The sequence below is a fragment of the Mirounga angustirostris genome, unplaced genomic scaffold (genome assembly GCF_029215605.1).
Source record: "Mirounga angustirostris isolate CCGP_5_RB_7025 unplaced genomic scaffold, mMirAng1.0.hap1 SCAF_4, whole genome shotgun sequence".
Lineage (NCBI taxonomy): Eukaryota > Metazoa > Chordata > Mammalia > Carnivora > Phocidae > Mirounga > Mirounga angustirostris.
The window spans coordinates 114,768,202-114,794,091 of record NW_026991712.1 but is presented as its reverse complement, the minus strand read 5'-3'; the positions used below and the strand labels follow the sequence as shown (position 1 = coordinate 114,794,091).

The 25,890-nt window shown below is 33.6% G+C and overlaps 1 protein-coding gene across 22 annotated transcripts in view; it reads right to left on the bottom strand.

Moving 5' to 3' along the window:
* The window catches only part of ZNF644 (zinc finger protein 644), a 211,132-nt gene that overhangs the window by 107,974 nt on the left and 77,268 nt on the right, over nucleotides 1-25,890 (bottom strand). For 10 of the 22 annotated variants that reach the window (XM_064588843.1, XM_064588842.1, XM_064588846.1 and 7 more), the window contains 5 exons: nucleotides 21,042-24,079; nucleotides 20,256-20,861; nucleotides 18,194-18,316; nucleotides 3,458-3,560; nucleotides 2,320-2,677 (listed from right to left, as the gene is read on the bottom strand). In XM_064588843.1, coding sequence (XP_064444913.1) covers nucleotides 2,485-2,677; nucleotides 3,458-3,560; nucleotides 18,194-18,316; nucleotides 20,256-20,861; nucleotides 21,042-24,079 — 4,063 coding nt within the window. In that variant the 3' untranslated portion in view covers nucleotides 2,320-2,484. Of the gene's footprint in view, nucleotides 1-1,271; nucleotides 2,678-3,457; nucleotides 3,561-5,567; nucleotides 5,638-18,193; nucleotides 18,317-20,041; nucleotides 20,134-20,255; nucleotides 20,862-21,041; nucleotides 24,080-25,890 lie in introns of those variants that run through there. The other 12 variants (XM_064588849.1, XM_064588850.1, XM_064588852.1 and 9 more) reach the window with 9 other exon arrangements.

Here is a 25,890-nt window from a genome sequence, read left to right as displayed (position 1 = left end):
AAAAGTCTATTCAATTACTACTGAAAAACAATCATCTCCTTAACCCATAATTAAATGTGAACTCCAAAACAGAGATATTAGCTACACCAAGGTTCTAATATATTCTAAAGAAGCACAGTAGAAAATATTAGTTTTAGAGAAGTTAACTTTTTTGTCTTGATGCTACTAAATAAACACTTTTAACCAGATTTTTTAAAAAAGAAAAAAGCTCTAATACTAAAGCTCAAATATTTTAGGTAATGATAAAAAAAAAAAGAATTAAAAGAAAATTAGGCAATACTTAATATTGAATCATGCCATATTTTGATACCATGTAACTTGAGACAATATAATTTCTTTTCTAGTGGAAGCCAAATGAAAATAAGTCTTAACTCTCTAGTTGTCAAATAAAAGATAAACTTTGCTTCCAAAGAATTTTTAAAATTTTGAAACCCAAATATCCTTACCATGAAAAATGTTTTTTGTTTAATTTACTTTCCAGGAATCCCTCTAGTTTACTGTTTTTAATTTGAATTATTCTATTTAATTCTTCTCACATGTAGAAAAAGAATTCTTGTTTTAAATAGCTTAACATAAAAAATTTAATCTAGATTTGCTTATAAAATCTGTGGTCAAACTACCTAGTCTACTTGTATTCTTATATCTTGATAGTTTGCTTAATAAAATCACAGAATTATAAAAATTAGAGCTGAAAGGGGATGTAGTGATGGCTAGTCTTGTCCCCCCAAAACTGTAGCTTTTTTAAATTTCTGAACTCTACTTGCTATGTAAGTAACTCTTCCAATTTAAAAAATATATTCATTTATAACTATCAATGAAACATGCTCAGTAAGAGACAACTAGTATATACAGACTTGGTATAATTTCAGTCGGAAGTAAAGAAATTTAAATACACAATTTAAATAAAATGAAACACAACCTCAAGTGGACTATTTCCACCAGTGATAAAAATAAGAAATGTTTCACAATATAGACATTATAATTTTCTTTAAGTCTTTTTTTATTTAGAGATTTTTCTGGTAAGGAGATATACCATAGGAAAGCAATTTCACTGGCAGTGAGGTATGTATATACTCTACCAAAATACTCCTTATTTTAACTGTTTTTAACTTTATTTACATACGAAGAAAATTATCAATGCATATCCTTGTTTCAACTATAGTATTAGCCATACTACATGAAATAAAATGAAATGGTGCTTGCATACAAAACTGTTATTTGTAAAGGAATCTGATTGCAGGTTAAAAGAAATAATTTGTTTTTGGAAAGAGTTTAAAAGAATCACAATTTATCATGACCAAGACATCTGCACCATATTTTCCATTCCTCACAGCACATTTATTTCAGTAATTCCGTTATGTCGGTTCTTAGCATGAGCATAGTGTTACACGATTTTCGTACATATAATCACATCCAAAACAAGTTCTAAAATTTAAATTGTAAACATTCTCATCATATGTAGAAATATTTCAATTGGTGTATTAAGTTTTGCTAACTGATCAAATTTGGAATATAAATGAGAAAGCCTATTCTAAGTTGTGTAGTGAGCATTGTTTATTAATTACATTTCTACAATGTTAAATAAAGTAAGAGGCAAACCTGTCCTGTAAGCATGTCAAATTTTAGGTAAAACATTAAAAAGAAACAAATCTGTTAACAAAAGGATGTCTTGCAATAAAGAACATTAGATTTTTTAAATCTATTATGATACAAAAATGTAAAGGGTAAATAGCATCTTTGTTGACAAAGTAGGAGGTAGCATGGATGCACCACTTTATTGTCTGAGAAATGCAACTGGAGTAAAGAATATTTCCTTACCACAAATAATTTCCAGGACTATGTACATATTTCTTTTAGAAATACTTGTTTAAACAAATCTCCCTCCACTTTTTAGTATAAAAAAAACCGTTCCATGTGATTTTAAAAAAACACTTACACATCTAGATAGAATAGTACTCTGCCCTATTTGAGTGAACAGTCTCAAACTATGAAGTACATGATATTTAATGCCCTAAGTTGAGTAAATTTAGTTTAGCGGTTCCTGGTATTATACAAAACACTAAATACATACAAACAAAATATAATATCTTATTTTTCAATGCAAGTCTTGTGGGGAATAAACAGAACCTTGATTCCGGTAACACTGCAGAAAATGTAATTTTCCAATAAGTCTGTCTTTAAGTTATCCATGTGCAACAGTTTATTAATGACTGCTTACATGTACTGATCTTTCGTTGAGTGAACATAGTTAACTGACAAAAACTTAGTAAGCCTTAAAAACACATCTTCCATCCTATATAAAATATATAGACTACTTACTGTTTGAAGTACTCAGTTTGCTCTGATGTCACTGTAATTCACTTTTCCCCATTTTCCTGCTTTAGTATTTATAAACGGATAATTTAACGTGGCTTTAAAAAAAAAAGACAAAGAATTTCAAATTTACATCCAATTTAAATTTGCTATTTAAAAGGTTTCCTTGTTCTATGAAGCTGCTTCTGCCATTAGTAGAGAAAATGAAGTTTCTGTAATGGAAGCAGGCTTTTTAAGTAGTGACGTGACTTCCACCATGCCAGCTCCAGTCCGTGGAAGATTAGCGTTTACAATGTGTCGTTGTAAGTGCTTAATCCAGTCTTCCTGAACAGACAATGGTCCACGAAAGACTAGGCCACAAAACCTATAGAAGAAGTTGATAACAGTTCTCTTAACATGACCAATTCCCTTTATTTAAAACCAATTCACATAAAATCCATAAACATAAGAAGTAGACTTTACTATATCTTGGAGATACTATCATATACTGGAGTACTTGACAATAGTTTTTAAATACATATAAAGTCAAAATGATTTAATATAATATAAAACTGCCAATTCACATGCTTAACAGCTATATTACCTGTAGTAATATTTGTAGAGGTGGAAATACTGTTATTAAATTAAAATTAATTAAAAGGTCTTAATACCTATCCATCTCAATACATTTAAAACAACTATAATTCCAAATGTACCATTCTTTTCAAAAGATCCTTCCCCAACTCAGAATTCCATAAACCTCATGAGGATGAGAATACAAGGAGGTGGGAATAAGTTTGCATAGCTATACTTAAAGTATGAGTGGAGAGAAATGTAGTCCCAAGAAGCAGAAACTCAAGCCAAATAAAAAAAAATTCAAACCAAATCAAAGTAAACCAAACAAAGCAACTAAATAAGATACAACAACAAAAAAAGCTACTTTCATAAATTACAGTATCACTGAAGTTCTGAGATATAAAAAATTTATTCATCAGTTATGAAATACAGTGTATTATGAGCTAAGTAATATTTTAAGCCTGTCTCCAAAAGTTCATTTATAACTTGATAGCTGAGAATGTACCTTCTGCCACAAATTAAAAATCCCTAAAAGGTCTCAAAGCAAAATCTGAAGAAACTGAGCAGATATGGCAATATAAGCATATACCTGCATCGGAGAATGTAAACCTCGTCAGCACCATGAGGTAATGTTAGCATTTTCTTCTTGCTTCCAGATCTTGACCTTGATTTCTTTTGCTTACAATCTAAGGCTAAAAAAGGGAAGAGAAAGACTTAACATTTCATATGTATTCTAAAATATAAATACATACTTCTAGAGAGGTCAGACCATCTAAACCAAGTTAGAAAAAGTCTACATTTGTATTCCCTGAAGCATGCACTAACTTGCAGCTGGGTCTTTAACAACAGTAACATTCTTCCTGTACTACTTTTCAAATAATGCTTTATCATATACCAAACTAGAACTGAGAGAATATAACTAAACTTGAAATTACTAAATTAGCCAATTATTACAATGGTAATCTTTCGTCTTACAATCCTAAGTACATTATTTTCATATCTATTAATCTTCCTTATTTCCAGGAAAATTATAACCTTTTATTTAAGATCATTAAATTAAGTTTCCATCTGATTACTATTCCATTATTCTCACATGCTTTGAAAACTTAGTAAAGAATCAACAACAACATAATAAAAAGTCAATGAGAAATCAATTTTATAGCAAATACATAATAAATAGCTCTTAAAATTATATGCTGGCCCTACATATGGAAGGGCAAAAAAGCTCAATTCTCATTTTTTAACTCAACCTGTATTGCATGTACAACAAATTTTATTTTACTAAGAAATAAATGTAAATCCAGAATATCTCACATAACTTTACAAATGGACCAGAAACATAATGCTAACTATTCTTCACATTTTTTTGAATTTTACATTTTCTCCTATAACTTATTTTAAAATGTGATTAAAAAGGGAAAAAGATTTTTATATTAAAAGTGGATCAAAATTTTTGTGCTGTTCTTGAAATTACTTCAATTACTTGACTTCTCCTTTAATCACTTATTCTAAAAAATATAATTTAATAAAGGGAAAAAAGCTATTTTTTGTAGGTAGGAATGACAGGACATAACATTTTATTGGTTTTTGAATACAACTACACCATTCCTTTGGACAAAGGGATGACAATATTCCAGGGTGCTGCTGGTCAATTAGCAGGAAGAGAAGGTAAGAGTTTATCTCTAGGGATCCAAGGGGGAGGGAAACTAATGTAACAGAAGAGTTACACAAATGGCTTTTCTTCTGTTAACCTGTCATGTGAAATCCCTTGAAAAATTCCAGGTAAGAGAGAATAGGAACTGGCTATTCAAGGATTCTGTGAAATGAGTTGTTCAAAGTCCAGATTCCAAAAGAACAGATGCTACTATTACAAAACCAGTGAACACAGTTCCTTACAGTAGTCAAGTGGCAATGCTAACAGAAATGTCATATAGAAAATTAAAAACCATGAGAAGCCTAGATAAATCTCATTCAAGCCACTGGCTTCTGTTTCTTGTAACCTGCCTCTTTAAAAGTAAAATCCTGCTTGGGTCCAGAGTATTCCTTTGCTTATGCTCAGAAGAAGAATCTAATAAGTAAAGAACTGCAGGAAATCAAGTTAAGAATGGCTAATTCAAAAAAACTAAATAACCAAAATCTGGAATAGAAAAATCTTATAAATTATTAGTTATCTCAGTCAAGAGCCTGGCACATAGTAGAAACTCAACAAATACTTCTGGTGAAAAAACAAAGGAAAACCCAATAATTTAACCTTTGACACTTAGGCAGCATATGAATGGAAATTTGTTCTACCACTATGCAATACAGGTAGCATTCCTGTAGAACACCTGTGCGTCATTTGTTTAAATGAATATGTTGCTAACAGTCACATTGAAATTCTTCAATGATCAGTCTAGCTTAGATGTAGAAACTAAGTTCTTCACAACCATTAGGAAGAGTGAGGTACCAAGTGCTTTGTAATTAGCACCTTCTTTTTCCTAGTTGCACTGGTGAGCAATTTGAATTTAAGTGGATTTTAAAGCATAAAGCAATTCATACACTAGAAGTAAAGAGTTTAGGGAACTCAAAGGGCTAAGTGCTACTAGATGTCAGCTATTCTTTCCCTATATAAAAGGTAAACCACACACAATCCCTGTCTTTGTTTTGTGGAACAGAATAAGCATTTTTGGTTTATCATGAGATTATAGGGAGAATCTTACTTTGATGAGCTTGCTGGTTGTCAAAATTGCCACACTGTATTCAAATTCCTTTTAAAATGTAAATAAATTACTGTAGGATACAAACAGAATGCATTATAACAATACTTCAAAAATTTGTTCACAGAATGCTAATGTTAAGTGTGTAAAGCAAATTGAGGGAGAAGGGCAGAGGGTGATGGGCAAGTTTGCAATAGAATGTTTTATCAGTTATATTTAGATGCCATAATTCTTTAAAAACGGAACTGGACATGTTTACTTTGAGATATAGAAATGTTTTTGACTGTAATACAGGAAAAAGAATTTTTCTGACTTTTGATGTTGTACAGACTCTAGAAACTGAGGTTTAGGCTGTTTTATAAATGATCAGATCTCAATTTTAAATGACAATGCCATAAGCTTTTGTAGTAATTAATATTTGAAGGTATCATGACTTTGGAAAGTAGGACAACTCTGCCAGCATATGACTGAGATTCTCCATTACCCAGGATTCCAAGTAAGTTTAGAGAACCACATGCATTGGGCATCCTTGGAAGTTTGTCCATAAAGTAAGGATATTAAAAACTTGGGACCTCTAGTAATTATACTTAAGTACCTTGGTGTCTTAATATCTCCATAATCACTTTTAAATTTCTTATCCCCTGAAATGTCACGTATTTATTTTAGATGGTAAAACATGAATACATTTTACAAGAATAGTTTTTTTCTAATACCAACATCCAAACTTCACCCCTGCATTATTACTCAAACATTTTAGAAAAATCTGCAAAAAAATGAGTATTTAGTATATTATTAATATGCACACAAAGGGGACATCCATATGGTATTCTCTACATGAAAAAGATGATTTACACAAAATGTTCCACTAAATGAAAAAGATGATGTACAAACATACCTATTACACAAATGTTCTCATTCAACAGTTTTTATTATATGTAAAGGGAAAAGCAGTTTTATTCTGGGCTGTACCAGGAGTCACTAGAACATTAAAAGCAGAACACTAACACATTCAGTTTTAATATAATGGGGCATATCAATATTTGTGATAAATAGCCAAAGCTTTAGCAAAGTTGTTTACATTAATAATGTGCCAAATATGTAACTTTATACAAAGCATTTCTTCGTAAAAGGATTTTATTTGCACTTAGTGTCAAAAAATAAAAACACACACTTTTTATCTCTTCCAAAGTATTTTAAATCTAACACTGTTTCTATACTTAAAATTTACACAAAATACTAGATTGGTTTTAGAATCTTAATTTTCTTCTCCTTGAGTATAACTGCATTTTAGAAAGGAACAAACTCAGTCATTCAAACCTTCCTAAGGTACCTATTCAGGGGGGCAGAAAATGTTTAAGCGATCAATTTTAACCAGAAGACTGTTAAAAACATTTTTGCAGTTACCTGATTTATAAAGGATCTAATCTGCTACTGGGAGTAATTTACTTATAACAAGGATAAACTATGCTGTAAGGTTATACACAAAGTTTTAGAATATACCTTTCCTTTCAGTAAAACAGCTGTTTGATCAAATAGGAATGAAAGAGAAATACAGTAGACTTATGAACCCTCAAAAAGAACACCACACTGCTATGCTACAAAATACAACAACAGCAACAACAACAAAATGTGTTTAAAGCATTAAACCAGATCAGTTAAAAGCAAATCAATGAGTAACACAAGAGATACAAATTCGAATTTGCTTTCTGAGCCTTATTTAGTTTTATACCTGGAAGAAAAATAATTTACTTTGGGCTCCAACATTATTTAATAAGTCCTTTTGACCTTTTTACCTTTCTGCCCAACATACAACTATTTCAATGAATTTCATTTTCTTTTTAGTTCACTACACAAATGACCTCCAAAAATTAGTATTTATTTCTTAGAAACATCTGAAGCTTCAGTGTGGTAAAGAAGCACATCATAACTAAATTAACATTCACCTCCAAAATATTTTTATTTGCAATCATCTTCCCCTACCCAGTCAATTCAAAGTCCCATCTCATCTGTTTTGTTCCTAACTGGTTTTTGGCATCTCTGGAGTAAAGTGAAACTTAATACAATGGCCAGGTTATACACATCCAAAATAAGAGGTATAGTATAAGCTCTACTAGAGGGAAGAAAATTTCTTCTCCATCTAGTTGGCCTGTATAAGATGGGTAGGCAGCAATAACAGCTATGAACTCATTCAGGAAGACAGTAGGGATAAAAAAGATGGAAAGAGGTAAGTCATTATTCCACCACCATTAACACACTGGTGGTGGAGGTAAGCAGTGGCAGTGGAGAGAGGTAGGAGGAAAATGCATATGTCCCAAGGGGTACACATATGTGAGATGATAAATAAACTCAATTCTAGTTGCTGTCATTAGTCCTTCAAAGTTCTTAAGTCCCAAGCATATAAAAGACAGTGCAAAGAGCATTTTGTTTCCCTCACCCCAGCTGAAAAGGGAACATCGCTTTTGGTGGGGGGGAGGAATGGGAGGAGAAACATGTTACCTTGTATAAAATAGGGATGGGGGATAGAGGAAGCCAAATTCTTATTTCTTCAGTGTACACTCTTCTCTTTGCATAAAGTGCCTACAAGACAGACTTCATGGGTATATGACTTGTGCAGTCACATAGGATCCCATACTTGCTTAAAGACTGTTGTCATACGCAATCTTGAAATTCTTAATAGTTTTTTAACACAAGACGTTACATCTTCATTTTGCACTGGATCCTGCAAAATATGTTGCCAGTTCTGGGTCCTGAGTACCTACCACTCTAAATGAGAAAGCCAGCCCTCAGGTGCACCTCTTAATCTCTTGACTCATAAAAAAAAAAGCTATTAAGAGAAAAATTGTTAAATCCCACTCTCTATAGCCTATTAAAACGGAAAAGACTTCCCTAATTCCAATACCAATTTTTTGTTTCTAGGTATACTACCATAATCAAACCAGTCATTATTCCCAAGATACATATAAAGCAGTTTAAGGGGTTTACTGTCATGAAAAGCAATGTTCCCCTTCCAATCAGAACTAAGCATATAGATAGATATATAATTAGCAACTCAGAAGTATATTTTCACCATTATTTTCTCTTGATATTTTCACTCCAAAATTGGATATTTTTTCAGTATCCTGAGTTACTTTCATCAATTTTTAGAGTTTCCATTCTCAGTGACTAAAAGTAATAACTAACCCAGAATCACAGAGCAATCATGGCAAAGTTAATTAGATCCTGCAAGATTTAACATTTTACCTAGAAAAGGATGGAATGCAAAATACCTGAAAAGCAGATTTCCTTTGCTTTAAGTATGAGGTTTATTGCTTAAAGTATTAGTCTAGAAGAAGCAGGTAGCTTGAGTTTGCCCTACAAATTAAGGATTATATTAAGGGTAGGAATAGCCTTGTATCCTTGGTTCAGAGAATGAGTTCAAGCAAATGAAGGTAGCCTTTATTTAAACTTAGGTCTTCTTGGGAGAAAAAAAGGTACAATTTGTAGAAGTCTCTGCTATTTCAAAGTACAGGGGATATTTGTAAAAGAATATTCTGAGCAATATTCCCCTAAGGAGTGAAGGGAAAAGCTAAACGTAAGTATACTTTATCACAGATTTTTATAAACAAAGAAATTGGAAGTAGACTAGTTTTTCCAGCTTGTCAAAAGCTAAAAGCTAACAATACCTTGGCTACAAGTTGTTTACTGGTCAGTTAAGAGTTAATAAGGATAGCAAATGTATTATTTCTCTGTGGTAACAGGTTAGGAAAAAACATTTAAAATTTCTTAAGATGGGTTTGACTTGCATGCTGTTTTCTAAAGCAAAATATGCACTTACCAATATCAACCACTTTTCCAAAACTAAGACACATCTAAAATTGGAATAAACATTAAAATACCTATCTGCTATAAAACACTTTTGTTTAGAATTATTTGCATATAATCACACTCCCTGACCCCTAAAAGCCTCAGTATTTTCAAAATATCATTTCATATTTAGTAGGAGTAATTAAATAAATGTTTCTGATTATAAAATTAGGTAAGGAAACAACCTTACTTTAATATTGCCATAAATTATCTTTAATATAATCATGTTCAAGTTACATAGGGCGCACAATAATTATAATGGTATATCTAAAGGTCACAAATGCACAAATCCCAATAGATCTAATTTTTTTTTATAATTTTGAAGTTTTTACACATTCCAGTCAAAATCCAAACTACAATCAAACATGGTGTTGACCAGGCACCTTCTGCTTTGAGTTAACTTCCAGCTAAGGCCACAATTAAATATATGTTCTAAACACTGCACAGCAAAAATTAACCTTATTCCTCAAATTCCAGACACAACAAAGAAACTATTGAATACTATTTTCCACTTCTTAGATACATGAGAGACCAAGAGTCTCCATCAAATCATTCATCCTCTCACCCTAACCTCCAAAAGAGAAAGTCTGTGTATTGTTTTATTATTTCCATAAAGTCATTTAATGCAGATTACTTACAAGTTAGCTCTGGCCAGAACATGCCTTGTTACTTATAAGGTCTAACTATATCTTAATCCAGATTATAAACAGCATTAAAAAATTCATGTTAGAATAGAATCATAGCACACATAAAACATTACAACAAAGGACATAAAGATATTAGACATGTTAAAAAATCCAAACATATAAAAATCTAGGTTAATACAATTGTTAAAAAGATCAAACAAGATATAAAAAGCAAAACTCAGAAAATTAGTAACAGAACCAAGAAGAATGGTAGGGGACTAGTTAAGATTTTTATGAAAAACAAATGGTCAAAAAAGATTATCAACCAAATAGAATTCCTAAATTTTATAACTAATGATATCAAAAGCAGGCATCATAAAATGTAAATATTTTGTGCTACAACGGTACAAAACTCTTCCGAGTTCCACTCTCCTAAACACAAATTTACTGATTCGATCAGTGTGGTTATTTGCTTTGTTACAGTGAATAGCTAGATGATAACGTATTGCTGGGTAAGTAATGAAGCCTATCCTTTACTTAGAAACACCATGGTAGCAGATTCATTAACTATACTGACTGGTATAACCATCCTCCTGGTAACAAGATTTAAAACCTAAGTCATCTCTATCTCTGTCCTCTTATTCTTCTACCTCTAACTAATCTGCCAAGCTCTGCTTATTTTTCCTTCCGTAGTATTACCTTTTAATTATTATCTTTCCTTTGCATTCATATTGTCATTGTCCTGGTTCAGGACTCCTAAAATGACCTCACCTACAATTTCTCCACCTCCCCAGCAAATCCTTTAACTTTTCTCCAATTCTTAAAACAAACAAACAAACAAAAAACACTTCACTTGTTCCTCACTAATAAGTTAATTCCATCACCATAGATTAGCATTCCATATCCTTTACCTGTCCGCCTCTACCTCCTACTTCCTTGTATTTTCAATAAACTTCCCACTGTCCCAAGTTGCTCCCTCCTATAGGGATGCTTCTTCCCTACCCCTGATCCCTATTTCCATTTCAATTAGTATCCTCAGGGTCCAAATCAAATGTTACTTCCAAAAGCCTTGCTGGGTCCTGGTCCAGCTGAAAGTACCTTCCTCTTCCTCACAGTATTTCGTGAGGAGAGGTGTAACTCTCCAATGGCACTTACAATTTGTCTTGTATTACAGTTATGTATTATGTGCTTCTACTATAAGATCCAATTTATCTCTGCAGTACTTAGCACAATGCATAAACCAAGTAGGAACCGAAAAAAAATTGCTTGTTGAATTTGTGAATAAATCAGCCAATCAATTTTTAGTATTGTGGGCAAATAGCCCATTTCTTGCTCGCATAATAAAACATTTAGTATCCATAAGGGTGACTCTTATTTATCAAATGATTAAATTATAGTCAGTCTACAGTTTCACAAGGCAGAAATAAGAACAACATTTTAGAAACATTATCATCAAAATGGTTAGGATAAAATCAAGTATGACACTAGTCTTCGATTACCTTGAAAATTTATTCAATTTGAACAATTTATTGTTGTGCTAATGCTGAATGATGACACATTATTGTGCAGATAAATATATACAGAGATGCATTTTTAATGAAGAAGAACAGTACTACAGAGATAAGCTGTAGCCAGGAAAATACAGAAACACATCTTCCATTTTATCAGGGATAGCTTTTTAAAATACAAGTCTGACCACATTATTCCCTTATTTTAAAAAATTCTTCCATGATTTCCAAATTTTTTTAGCAAGCATTCAAAGCATCAACCCCACCTTTCTGGCATTACCATCTTCCCAAATACCTGTAATTCAATCTCCTAGTACCTTTTGAACTCAAAATTTCATCCCTTTGTGCCTAAACTATGTCCCTCTCTCTACCTAGAATGTTCTACTTCATCTCTTCTTCCTAAAACTACTCATCCTTCAAGTTTAGGGTCTAGCCGAAACCTTATAAACTTTTCCAGTTTCGTACACTTGTACTATCCCACAGGATCATGTGTATGTTTATGCAGCTGAAGTGCAGGGTCTTTACAGCCTCAGAGCTAGCACTGTCCTGGTATATGATATAGTAGCTAAAAACTTTGTTGAATGAATGAAAATTTTGACTACCAGTTTTATTTTTCTCTCTCATTTTAAACATAATGACAAGAAACATAGCAGCATGAACCACTCTTACTTTTCCTTTTTCCTTCTTTTTGAGCCTCTATTTAAATAACGAGTCAAATTGTGAGAGCAGCAGGAAAAAAGAACCCAACTTAATTTCCAGCCTAGAATAAAATAAACACCTTTATATCCTACAGCACTTATACTTTACTTCCATTTACTTGTATACTATCTTGCACAGTTCTCTAATTTTGATAGTTTTATATGTGTTGCCAATAATGCTCTCCTAAGTTCTTTGATGACAGGGATATGCTTCATACTTCTCATGTATCCTCCATATAGCCTAGTCTAGAGTAATTATCAAGGTATCTGCTTTAACTAAAAGCTAGTTTGCTCCTTTAAAGTTTAATCATAATAAGAAAATAAAATGTTCTGTTTGTACTACTCTTTCAGGCTGAATGAATCACTATAAAAGCATGCAATTTCCTCAAGATGTAATTTTATAATAATGTTTTAAAAGACACTGCAGAGACACTCACGAAAAGACAAATAATTTAATGCATCTTGAGAAGCTTTCACAATACTATTTTTTTCTTTCCACCACAGGAGAAAAGTGTTCCTAGAGCACTTTCCACAATACAAGAATTACTCTTCTGGGGTGCGTGGGTGGCTCAGTCATTAAGCGTCTGCCTTCGGCTCAGGTCATGATCCCAGGGTCCTGGGATCGAGTCCCACATCGGGCTCCCTGCTCAGCAGGAAGTCTGCTTCTCTCTTTCCCACTCGCCCTGCTTGTGTTCCTGCTCTTGCTATCTCTCTGTCAAATAAATAAAATAAAAAATAAAAAAAAATCTTAAAAAAAAAAAAAGAATTACTCTTCTGGTGGCTTATCTGCGCGCTCAGCACCTGGCACTGTTACAGATTCATTAGCACTTGGGTGTTGCAGGCCTCTATGGCCAATTATATCATTAAAGCTGAAAACAGGCAAAAGACCCTATTAAGTTAACACACAATCTATTATTCCATTTAAAAGTGGATGGTATGAAAAATAAAACACTGACTTTACTAAAAAAAGAATGTAGATATATTGCACTGGTGGTATTGACTGAAAGACTCTCTAGTACCAATTTTTAAGTTCTCTTTTTCTCATTGGAAGTTATTTACTAATTATGATGGTGGTGAGTCTGTTGGTGTAGAACAGCAATAATCCTGCTTTACTTCTAAAATGTTGTCATGGAAGTGTTCTTGAAGGTAATGAAATGAAGCCCTTCCCCCAAATATATTTGCAAATAAAAATGTTTTCGGAGGCACATGGGTGGCTGAGTCAGTTAAGTGTCCAACTCAATTTTGGCTCAGGTCATGATCTCAGGGCTGTGAGATCAATCCCTGTGTCGGGCTCTGCACTGGGTGCACTGGTTGCGTGCTTGGGTTTCTCTCTCTCCCTTTCCCTTTGCCTCACCCCTTCTTTAAAAAAAAAAAAAAAAGTTTTTCTTGCATTAATTTTAAGTAACTAGAAATCTCCAATGTAAATATTGGAGGCCAGCATTTTATTAAAAAAATATGATCTACAAATAAAAAATAAATAAAATACGATCTACAGATAAACATTTGAATACAATGAGTAAAGAAAATTTACTTGCTGCCATAGAAGAAGTATTATGATTTCTAAAATCTTACTATTGTTGATTCTGGTCAGTACTATTCCCTAAGAGAAAAAGTCACTTAAGGGGAGTGTTTTCAATTTGTGGGTAGTAACTTCTTAGTAGGTAGTAAATCAATTTACTGGGTCATAACTAGCATTATTTTTAATGAAAAAGAATAAAACAGAAATATTAGAGTATATCCCATTCAGTCCAGGTGAGTAATGAGTGAACAAGTGAGTATGTGTATTAAAGTGAGTTTGTATACAGGGTCAAGATGTAAAATGGAGCTCCAATAAAAATGCTGAACACCACTATTACTCTTTCTCCTTTCTAAGAGATAACATGGCTCTGTACCACAGGGAAGCATAGTGCAAACATTCATTCATCTTACTGATATATTTCCTTTCACAACAACCTACTCAGACTTTAATTATTTCCTTTTCTTTACCTGTTGGAATTCACTCTTACTTTGACCTCAAAATATTTTTTTTTTGGTTCCTTATTGCAGATTAACTTGATAGAATATACTCGGCCTTAAATAATTTTAAATATTTTAGAAACTTTAATAACCAAGGTGACCATATAATTTATTGTCCAATCCAGGACACTTATGAAAGAGGCAATCTTCTATTACTCAGTCGGGACAACAGGGCTAACCCAGTTTGTGTAGTCACTCTACTAATAACTTAGTAATGCTGTGTTTTTAATACTGCCAGTATAAAAAGGCTATCATTTAAATATTAAACACAAAAAATTCAATAGTAAAATTAAAAGTCCAAAAGCATTTAATATGAACTACATAAGATTTCTGATTTTTAATGAAAATTATGTAATGTTCTTATTAGATTGTATAAATAATTAACCAGGAAAAAATTTGCATGAGCAGTTAATCTAAAGAGAACAAAACCTGAAAAAGAAGTCCACCAATAGTGTGGTCTATCTTAACTGTAATAAATTCCTATTTAGAAGTATGCCTTGAATTTACAATATATGATATAAAGTAAACCCTTTGGCACTAGCCTCTTTAGACAAAAATTCATTTTAAAAAAGGGAAAAAAAATGCTTCATAAATGATTATCCACAAGCACATGGAAATTATTAAATAATTATTTGAACTTGCCCAATGGATTATAAATTTCTGGGCAAAATGAAGTCTATTCTTTTTTGACAGTTTAACTCTGTCCCAAGTATGGCTACCCTTCCACGTCTTCAATTCCAAGCTTTCCTACTTTATGTCCTTTTACTAAAATTATGAAGCGTATTATATTTTAGTTTATATTTGTGACCATATAAATTAGTTTTGATGTTACACAGTTCCAGTATTCTAAGCATTTTCTAACTCTTACCACAAACACACACACACAAAAAGATTTCTTAGGGCTCCTGATTCCTAGCTCTGTGTTCTTTCTACTTCATTTTTGTCATCTCCTCTTTCTCAGCTTTCCACCAGAGGAAGAAGGGTCTATGGATGATAACCTTCAAGGGATACAAAACCTATATACAGAAAACTTTTTATCTGTAGATGAATAAGTGCATGTTTCTGGGATGGGGCCCACAGCTTTCATAAAATTCTCAAAGAGGTCAATGACCCAAAAAAGACTGAGAACTATCACATTAGAATTGCATGAGTCATCAAGTAAATAGCTATTTGGGGAAACAGAGGAGCATCCTTTTTGATCTATTCAGGCTAGCTAGAATATTTACCTCCCTCAAAAGACTGCTAGTTCCTACAGAAGAGGCTAGGAGCTGGTGTTTTCTAAGAAGGCATGGGGGTTTATTCTATCCTAGGTAACCATGCAGACCTTTAGCATTTACTCTAGGGATACCTAAGCTTTTTCTTCAAGAGGAGGCCACATAAATAAAATCCACATGAATAAAGACTACTTGAATTAGGTACCAGCCATTCTTATGGAGGGTTTAGTCCTACCTATTTTCCCTTTACATTGTTCCAGCTTTGTCATCTACTTAGATTAAGGTAAGATTTTTTAAAAAGGATTTTGTTATTTCTTTCATCAAAACAACATCTACATATTCTTGAAAAATAATGCTTGTTGCTCATATGAATTGATGAATCCCTTATAATAACCCAGTGGAACCCTCCAGAAACTACAGGTTGGGACCATTGACTTACATCTCTGAAACTAATATGGGGGAAGAAAATAGGCACGTGGAGTTTGTAATACAGAACGTTCCCATTTGGAAAATTAAAAATGTTAATAAAGCTGATTAAAAAAAAACTTCTTAGTTGGCATAAGTAAGCAGCAAAGACATATTCCGTGTAGCTCTACTGGTCAAGAAGCTTTCAAATATCAGGAGGAAAGTTTCAGAATTTCTAAGAAAAGGGTGCATGAATTTTTTATTTTTCCTAAAGTGGGTGTGGGCTGTGGAAAATACCACACTAGACTTTTTTCAGCTTTTCATTTCCCTTCTCTTTGCCTTAGGACTGCCAAACACACAATTTATATTTTCTAACACTTCTGACATTTTGATTAGTATTGAAGGTATTTAAAAAGTAATATCCTCTTTTTTTTTCTTGATGCCCTAAGAAATGTATCCCCATTCATCCTATATTACTTTTTTCTTTAATAATGACATTTTTTTTGATAATAAAGTATTCATTAGAATGCACCCTTGGTCAGTGAAGAGTTATGATCAGTTATTTATAAATAATTAATCCTACGTTTTGAAAGATTTTCAGATGATGTAAAACCATTTTTTAATGGCCTACAAAATCTGTACTCGAGAGATGTGCCTCATGGAGTATTTGCAATTATTTGTCTGAATTGTCAGACTGAAGCATTTTTTAAAGTCCTCTAAAATCTAATCCAGGCCTGTTTCTTGGGTCCCCATTCTTTGTAAGAGTCTTATTTATTCAGTCTTCACCAGAATGCTCCCTACCTTAAAGTGAACTTCATTTGAGGATTTCCAATTGCTTGTGTTCTGTATGTGGCAGACAATAGTATTACAAACATAGGTCTAGGATAAGACAGCCTTGATTTTTCAATTTTGCTATGAATAACTACGTAAGTTTGGGTAACTTGCTTAAATTCTCTAAGCCCCAGTGTCCTGTAAAATTGAGACAATTATTGTACCTACAACTCATATGGTGGTTGTGAAGTTAAATGTTACGCATGAAAATTGCACAGCACAGTGCCTGACACATAGTAAGCGTTCAATAAAAGTTAGTGATTATGGTAACAACGATGAATTTCTGTTTCTATAGTCTTTTATTTTCACTGCCTCCCTGCTTCTAATGTCAGCAATCACCTTCCAAGCCTGATGAAGATAGGAGTAATATCATAAAAACTAAAACCTCACAGTAAGAGGTTACTAATCCAAAAGTAAAATTCACTCTATTCTTTTAATACAGTCAACGGTCATGCCTGGTCATTTGTATATCAAGTCAAAGGATAAAGCAAAGAAGCAGAAGAAAGAAAGACATTAGTATGAATACAAGTGTTTCTTTGGTAGCAAGAACATATTGGATGTAAGCCATAGGAAGACATGAGGAAGAAAAAAAAGTTGGGAAAACAACTAGAAGAAAGCAGAAGGCAGAGATCTAAAAGAGCAAGAGAAATAAAAAGATTGGAAGGAGAATTTTAGGCAAAAGGATTTATGTGGATATATTTAGAAAAGAGGGTATATTTTAAGACGTGAGAGAAATGGGATTTGCTAAAGCAGGGTAGCTTGAAAGGCTACAAATGAAAAGAGCAAGGCATTTTGTAAGGTAAAAAGCAGTATTACATGTGAGTAAGTTAATACAATTTTTCACAGGCTAGTAATATGAAGAGGTATCTGCAAGGTTGGGCTAACCAACCAAAAATAACACAGAAATGTGCATGCTAACATTTATGTGCTTGGCTATATTTATTAATCCTAAACATAGTTTAGGATCATTAAAAGAAAAATCTATTCAGTTGTCAACATGGGCCATTATTAAGGCTTGCCCCTTTAAAGATATGATCTATAAACTAATGAAAATTCCTTAGTTTTCTAATCAAGCTACATGTTTGAAATTTCACAATAATTTCTTTTCCTAATAAAGCATTTCCTCAAGCTAGAACTACAATCTTTTTTACCAAAGAGAGGTGCTTTACTGGAATCCACTAACAAAAATAAATTTAAAAATCAAAAATAGTATAATTTAAAAATCAATGGGAATTATGTAGACTCAAAAGTTTCACACCTCTACTGGGTTTTTTTCCCCCAAATCAAGTCAATAAGAGCCAAATGAAAAAGAATAACTTGCTTAAAATTATATCTAACAGTTTACAAGTTGCTGAAATTTAATGTATATTCAGTCTCAACTGTGCTTACCAAAGAAAGCTATAAATATCATCTGAACTAGCACCAGTCTGGTGAGAAAAAAAGTGTACTGTACCAAGCAGACTTGCTGTGTTATCTGTTCAAACATACCTGTACCAGTCAAAAGTCCAGCACTCTTCTTTCGTGCATAAGCGCGTAAGTGGTTGGACAGGCTAACAGCACTTGTAAACGTCGTATTGCAATGCACACATGTTCTAAGCTTCACAGGCATACCTATCATTCAAAAGAAAACTATAATCCAGTTCTCACTTCAAAAAGTGAAATTTTCTTAGCTAAAAGCGTGAAGAAAAGTACCACAATAAGGATGGTTTAAAAAACGTTCATTGAATTAGCTTAACTTAAAATAAAGAGGGGGAATTAAGTTAACTATTAGTTTGTTGTTAGTATTTAGAGCCAACCCATGCTCTTTGGAAATGTGGAAGAGGAGTGCCTTGAACCTCTGAGCTCCTCTGGATTTAATACCTATTATCACTTTCTTGCAGATTTCTGTGTTACGCAGATCATTTCCTAAACCTAAAATACAATCCTGTGATTTGAAGAGCACAGTTCAGTTGAGAAGTTTCAAAGCTTACGACATTACCAATAAAAAGAATTAAAAAGTCTAGTTGACAAAGTGGTAATTAAAGTGTTTTACCCACAAAACCGTATAAGGCTCAATACTAAATTAGGCTTTCTGATGAAGGCTGGAAGAAAAGGTGGTAAAACACACCACTGAGCAGCTGTTAGACACAACATTTTATCCAGGGCATTTTATGTTCATTACTCTGAATGCGCAATCAATAATGAAAGTTAATGATTTGAAGTTTTTTGCTAAAACCTTTGTGCTAAATAAATGATCAACAAGCTAACATCTTAGTCATCACAGGAAAGAAAACATGTTGAAACAATAAGAAACTCCTAACTTCAAAGACAATCCTCACTCCCCCAACTCCTTTCAGTTGGTTTCTTCAACAGTAACTATGATAATCAGCCACAAATACACTTTCCATCTCTCAAGTGTACTACACCTTAGTCAACACAGCTGATACACCTTTCTTACATTTTCTCCTTCTCAAAAAGGTTGAAGATTTGACTTTGAAAGACTCTCTTCATACAAAAGAAAAGAACCCTATTAACCAGAAACCCATACAAGACAGTTTTACAGACCACTTACAACACAAGGTAATCTTTCCTTAAATCAAAACTGCATACAAATATCTGGGCTATCCCAATGTCTGCCAAAGTAAACAAATCAACATTACCATAATTGTATTCATTATTAATCCACTGATGAGTTACTTTTACCTTAGACACATTCAACTCAGGGCTAAATTATGAGACCCCCTAAGTTCATCTTCAACATTCTTAACCTCCAAAAGAAACCTACAAAGACACTTAAAATTTTTCTAGTCTAAAAGTATAAGCCATACTTAGCAAGAACACATATAGTTTGGCTATTTTTATCTGCTACATCATTTGCCAGCACACACAAACTATTCTTTTGGAAATGAAAAACTACTGGTGCACAAGCACTAACCTAGATCATCTGTTCCATTCTTTTAGACCACCACTGCAAAATCTAAAACCCCAAACAAATGTTTTATACTTAACAACAGTTCTCCAAAACCAAACTATCCCACAATATAATGAGGAATTGGAGAGGGAGACGTTTCTTTGGGTTAATCACAACACACAACAGACACCAATCCATTCGGTTTAAAGAGTCTATTTTTTGTTTGTTTGTTTGTTTATTCGTTTGACCTAAGCAGAAGGAAAACCAACAGCTATATCTTGAAAACATTATCACCCTGGAGCACTGGCAAATATAGGACAGGTATGCCATTTCAGGAATGCTACGCTTTTGAACAATGTTAACCTCCCATCCACAGGACCATCCCCCAGCCATAGCAAATTTTATTTTTACAGATCACCTTTTTGTTTGTTTGTTTTTGTTCTCACCTTACATTCTGACCAAGAAATGAGGCACAGAGAATTCAGTGCTGATGAGCATCAACTGATGATTTATATAGAAATGACAGTATAACCAATCTCTGCAAAAAAAGCAGCTTAAGTAAAAAGATTCTAATAAAGTATTCTCTACAAATATTCCATACAAGTAAGCATAACTAAATTGTGTTTAAACTCTATACGACAGTCATAAACATCCTCTTACCTGAGTGCATAGTCAAATCCATCCTCTGTGGTTGATACATCAATGGACTGTCTTCACTTAATGGAAGAACACACTTCTGAACAAATCTCTTTCTTGCAGTTTGATTATGAATTTTTTGAGGAGAAATAGCAGAATTCCTTTCTTCTCCCATCCTTTTATTTTTAAGCAGTTCTATCAGTGTAAGAGACTGATTCTTTTTTCCACTGGGCAGTTCTGGTTTTGTTTCATCATATTCATTTAAGAAACTCAGCCCTTCTTCTTCTGATGCAGACACTGATAAAGCTTCAGTCTTTAGGCCATTACGGTATGCTTCAAGAGGTATAACATTTTGAGATAGAAAGTCATCACTTGATGCAAGTTTTTGAGCTACAAATGGTCTGGGAATAATACGACGACTGTTCAATGCTTTCAAGATTTTTTCGTATTTTTCTTCATTTTGCATCATCTCATTCAAAACACAGATTGGAGATTTGTGAGCATCCCATTTGGTCTTTCCAAGTCTTTTCAGATGGCCTCTAACATGATTCGATAATCCAATTTTAGTATCAAACCAACCACCACAAAGCTGACAAGTGTGTTCAGAAGTGGTTTCAGATTTCTCTATAGCTAAAAAAAATTTTTTAAGAATAACATCAGAATTTTTTATAAAGTGATCATCTTAAAGCCAATTAACTCTGAAATATAAAATTATGTGATCCTAATAAAGACCAAATTTGAGCATAACCTTTGAATCCTTTGAATTTGAATACAGACATATTAACCCAAATTATCTACATGGAAACTTACCTTTTCTAACTCGCTTAACAGGTGTCCCTGTGCCAGTTCTTTTGAAATGTTGCATTTTGTCACTTGTGGCTATTTGTTCTGGTGATACAACATGACGGGCTTCATAGCTTAATCCAGCTCTGTGAAGATGTCCTCGGACATGATTTGACAACCCAACACCTGTTTCAAATGTTGCTGGGCAGTAAGGGCATGATTTCTTCTCAAGAGACAAATCAGTCCAGTGAAAAACAGAACTATGCTTTGACAATGAAGTTTCTGCATTTTCTAAATGCTGAGGATCATGTATGTCATGCAAAAAGTTATTAGTTCCAGCATCTTCATAATATTCAAAATAAAAGCCATCATTTTGATCATAACTAAGGGTAGCATTTTCTCCGGGCTCTTGACCTTCCACCTTGCTTTTAAACAGCGGGAATAAGTTTACATGTTCTTGATTAATATCATTATAGGTTTCATCTTCTATAGCCTGTGTAGTGTAGTCACCTAGCTCAACATTATCCCAGGAACTTTCATCTTCTGTTTCATAGCTATCTTTCTTTTCAGCGGAATTAAGTTTTTGCAAAACAACAACAGTCATTTTATGCAAGAAATCTGGATAGCTATCCAAGTCTTCTCCTCCAACAGAACTTTCCTTCTTAGATTCCTTAACTACTCTCTTTACAGCTACACGCCTATGCTCTTTGAAGCTTTCCAGCCTTTTGGTGTCAGAGTTTTGAGGGTCTGAAATGAAACTATTGTTGTGAGAATTACTTGATGACGAGAACAGATGTAAAGAATTTAATGAACTGGCTTCTTCTTTTTTGAAATGTAGAGGATATGATTCACCTGATTTTTTGATCATCTTGTAGTTTTCATATTTGTGTCTATATAAATAGTTGCTATTTGCCTTGGCATTAGATTTTTCTTTTGCTGCTTGATGGAAATACTTAGGTTTTTGGTCAGTGCTGCTTTTAATCATAACAGTCTTGTGAGAATTGTTTTGATTGCACACATTTACACCTGACTGGGCAATGCTTTTCCGAGCTTTTTGTATTCTGTGTGGCCGCTTATGGAATTTGGAAAAATTACTTGATTGTGAGGATGATCCAAATGTTCGCTTTACATCTTGCTTTAAAGCAGAGTTCTTTGGAAATGTGGTTGACTGCTGTTTAATTAATGGTTTAGTGCTATCAATATCTATAGGTTCTTCGAGAATGTCACTTTTTCTTTTATCAAGTCCGAGAGGACTACCAAATGAATCAATGCATGATGATGAATGCAAGTATTCCATGTGTTTTTTTAAAATACTTCTGGCTGAAGTAGTAAAAGGACACATCTTACATATGTAGGTGGCTGATTTTTTGGATGATCCTAAAACAGAATCTTTCATGAAAGTCTTTTTTTGCGTTTTTCTCTGGGCTACATCAGAACTGACGATAGGGCATTTTACCACTGCTCCATGGGCAATACCTCGATGGCATTCTAATTCATTTTCTGTCACTGCCATGAAGTTACACTCTTCACAACAGTAGTACCTTTTATCTTTTTCATGGGTTTTAGCATGTTGCACAAATGTTTTAGGGCAATTGGTACCAAACACACACTGAGGGCACTGTAGTCGTGCACTTCTTCCTTCATCCTGAAGTTCTTTCAATTCACGTATTTCCTCCATCAACTTCTGTCTTCTTTCTTGGTGAATAATCATATGCTTTAGAAGTGAGTTACGATCTCGAAATGTCCGTCCACATTCTCTACAGGCATATGGCCTTGGGACATTAAGATGGCGAAAGTGGCTATTCCCATCTAAATGATACATCATATGCCTGTGGAGGTGCTTTTTCTCCCTAAAATTCACATTGCACTTTGTACAGGGGTAGAATGACGGCTCTTCGGTGCTGAAAGTAGCAGGTGACTCGGAATCACTTTCTTCACATTTCTTTTTTAAGGTATTTGAAAGAAAAGTGCTAGTATGAACGGGTGAACTGTCTTCTCCACACTTATCTGGGTTATAAATTAGATGCTGAAAAGCATCTACAGATTCCAAGTCTTCATCAGTTGATTCAGGCTTCACTTTTGATAATGCATATTTCTGTGAGTCTACTGCCTGTAGTTCTTCATTCTGTTCCAGAAAGTCTACCTCTAGCATTTTTGACTTATTGGGTATACAATTAGAATCACTAAAGCAATCCTCAGTATAACGAGTAATCTTGCTTACATCCATTTTTCGCTTTCTCTTTTTCTCTAGACCTACTTTAGAGTGAACTGGAGCTTTATCCACTGTGTCTTCATTAGTCATAAGAAATTGAATGAACTCTTTTTGGGGATCCCAGTTTGTATCATTTTCTGACCTAAATTCATCTGTACCTGAGGAAATTCCTGTCAATGTATCAACACAGTTATCTTTTACCAATAAATCATCACTATCCTCACCCACCTCTACTTGATTTATTAAAGTGCTATCTGACTTTATACTACTCCCTACTGAATTCTGAATGTCACAACCAACGGAAGCAGAGGTAGGTAGTTTTTTAATGGAATGGGTTGGATTTTTAGCATGTGCTACATCTGGTAACAAAAATAAAACTTGGTGTTGACTTGCTTTCTGCGGTGTAGATAGTTGAAGATCAGGTGCCACCTTCAAAGCTGAACAAGATTCTGTTGTTGGCTGATCCACAGGTTGTCCAGTGGTTAATGAAACACTGCCTTTATTCATATTGGAAGTCTTAGCTAAGGAGGAGTGTAAAACTGGTCCATTAACAGCAGCTCCTTTAGGCAAGATAAAGTTTTCACTAGAAACAGGAGGAGCACCAGCATGTATAAATAGAGTAGACTGGCCTCCACTTAAGGCTTTTTCAGATTTGTCCTTTGACAGTTCTTCAGGCAGAGTTAGCGTATTATTTTTCTGAAATGATGTTTGACAATCTTTTGGTTTATGAACTCCACTCTCTTTGTCTGAGATGAAACTGTTGTTATCTAGGAGTTCTTCTTTAGCACCAGTAGTATCGGTGTTTATCTTCAAATCATCCATATTGTTGGCAAGCCCATTTAACACATTTAGTCTAGAAAATGGAAGAAAAAAAATTTAGATTTGCATGAAAGAAAAAATTCTATTAGAATGTATGGAGAGTTCAAAGCACACATTTTTATTATTGAAACTTCACTGTTTATATCAAGATCTTAATAATTTTCCAAGAATGAAGAAGCACTTTAAAAAATGTGAAAGACTTCAAAAGTATCTCAAAGGTTAATTTCTTTCTGCTAGGCAACAATCCCATATTGCATATCTACAAAACATCTAGGGAACAGCACCATTAGAAATGGCCACATTATACTGGGAACTGCCTGTCTCCTTGGAAGAATGTAAGCTCTTTGAGGCCAGGTCCTATATAGTCACTCTCATATCTCTAGAACCTTGCACAGTGCATGGCATAGGTGCTTAGGCAGTATTTGGTGAATAAAGTATTAACATGTTGAATGAATAAAAACACCACTGCAAAATCAAAGCCAAAGTGTGTAAGAGGAAAAACCGTTTTCTTCCTATGAAACATAGACAGCCCATTCAAATAATGCAAATATCATCATGGTTCTGACTTCTTGACTCAGCAATTACAGCAAGGCCTTGAAAATATCCAATAATCCTCAAGTACAATTTAAAGAATCTGCTATTTGGCAACCCTAGGTATAAACTATCTGAAGTGCTGGCATAAAATTCCCTATTTCTTTTCCTTTTGTAAATGGTAGCAAGTACAGTTTATTCACTCTCCAAATATTTACTGAGCCCTTACCATGTGCCAGGCACTGCTTTATTATTAGGAATACCAGCAGTAAACAAGACAGACTAGGTTCCTGCTCTCTGATAAAGAATAAAGTCTTCCATTTTTCCCTCACAGTATTTTTAATTTGTATAACAAGTAATACTATTTTAAGATAGGAGGAATTGAATCTGATATTTAAAAATAAAAACATTTTCAATACAGTTCATTATTTCTACTATCTTTTATGGTACCAAATACACGCTCTGTAAAACATTGAGTCTAGTTAAAGAATAAAAGAATTGTTTCTAATTACTTTCTTATTTCACAATTTAGAATAAGTGCTTATAAATACGAGCTTACTCTTTCCGTAAGATGTGTTAATATAATAAATATTACAAATAAATACTATAAATATCTGTCTGTGGCATTATTATTTATACCAACAATTTTTCTGCCCCTTGTATGCCTCAGAATTCTGTCTTGAGATTGGCAAACTTCCAAAGTAATAAAAATAGACGTCCGATAAGATCATATTCAATGATATCACCCCAAAATGGTGCTAATGCAGCACCCAGCAGGAGTCTCTACATCACATACACAGAAGTTAAAAATGGGCAGCACATAAACATGTGTTAGGGAAGAGCGTGCAAATGTCAATGAAAAGAAAAGCAAACCCTGATGCTATACTATTACCCATTCCTGATATTTCTCATTAAATTACACAGAAAAAATAAAATATCCAAAAAGGAACAATCTCATTAAATCTGAAATGGACAACAGAATTTTTAAAAAACTAGCCTGAAAGACACTTATTTTGTGTTCCTATTTATTATAATCACAGAGGTAGACAAATATATGCTCAGTCAATTTGAAAGCCTTTATTAGCTTTTCTCAACAGGAAGCAATGTTGCTAACGAAGTGGTAAATTCAGTGTTAATGAGTGGCTTCACTGTTACCACCTCAGAGGTAAAACCTTCTATGTTCCATGTTCCACCCATCTGTTCTGGTGTTAGAGGTTCAGAGATGGAACAGACGCTTCCCATTTAAAGCAACTTCATTGGTACCCCCTGAACAGCAGGGTGACAAACTATGAGAATATCATGTCTGCTTGGAGA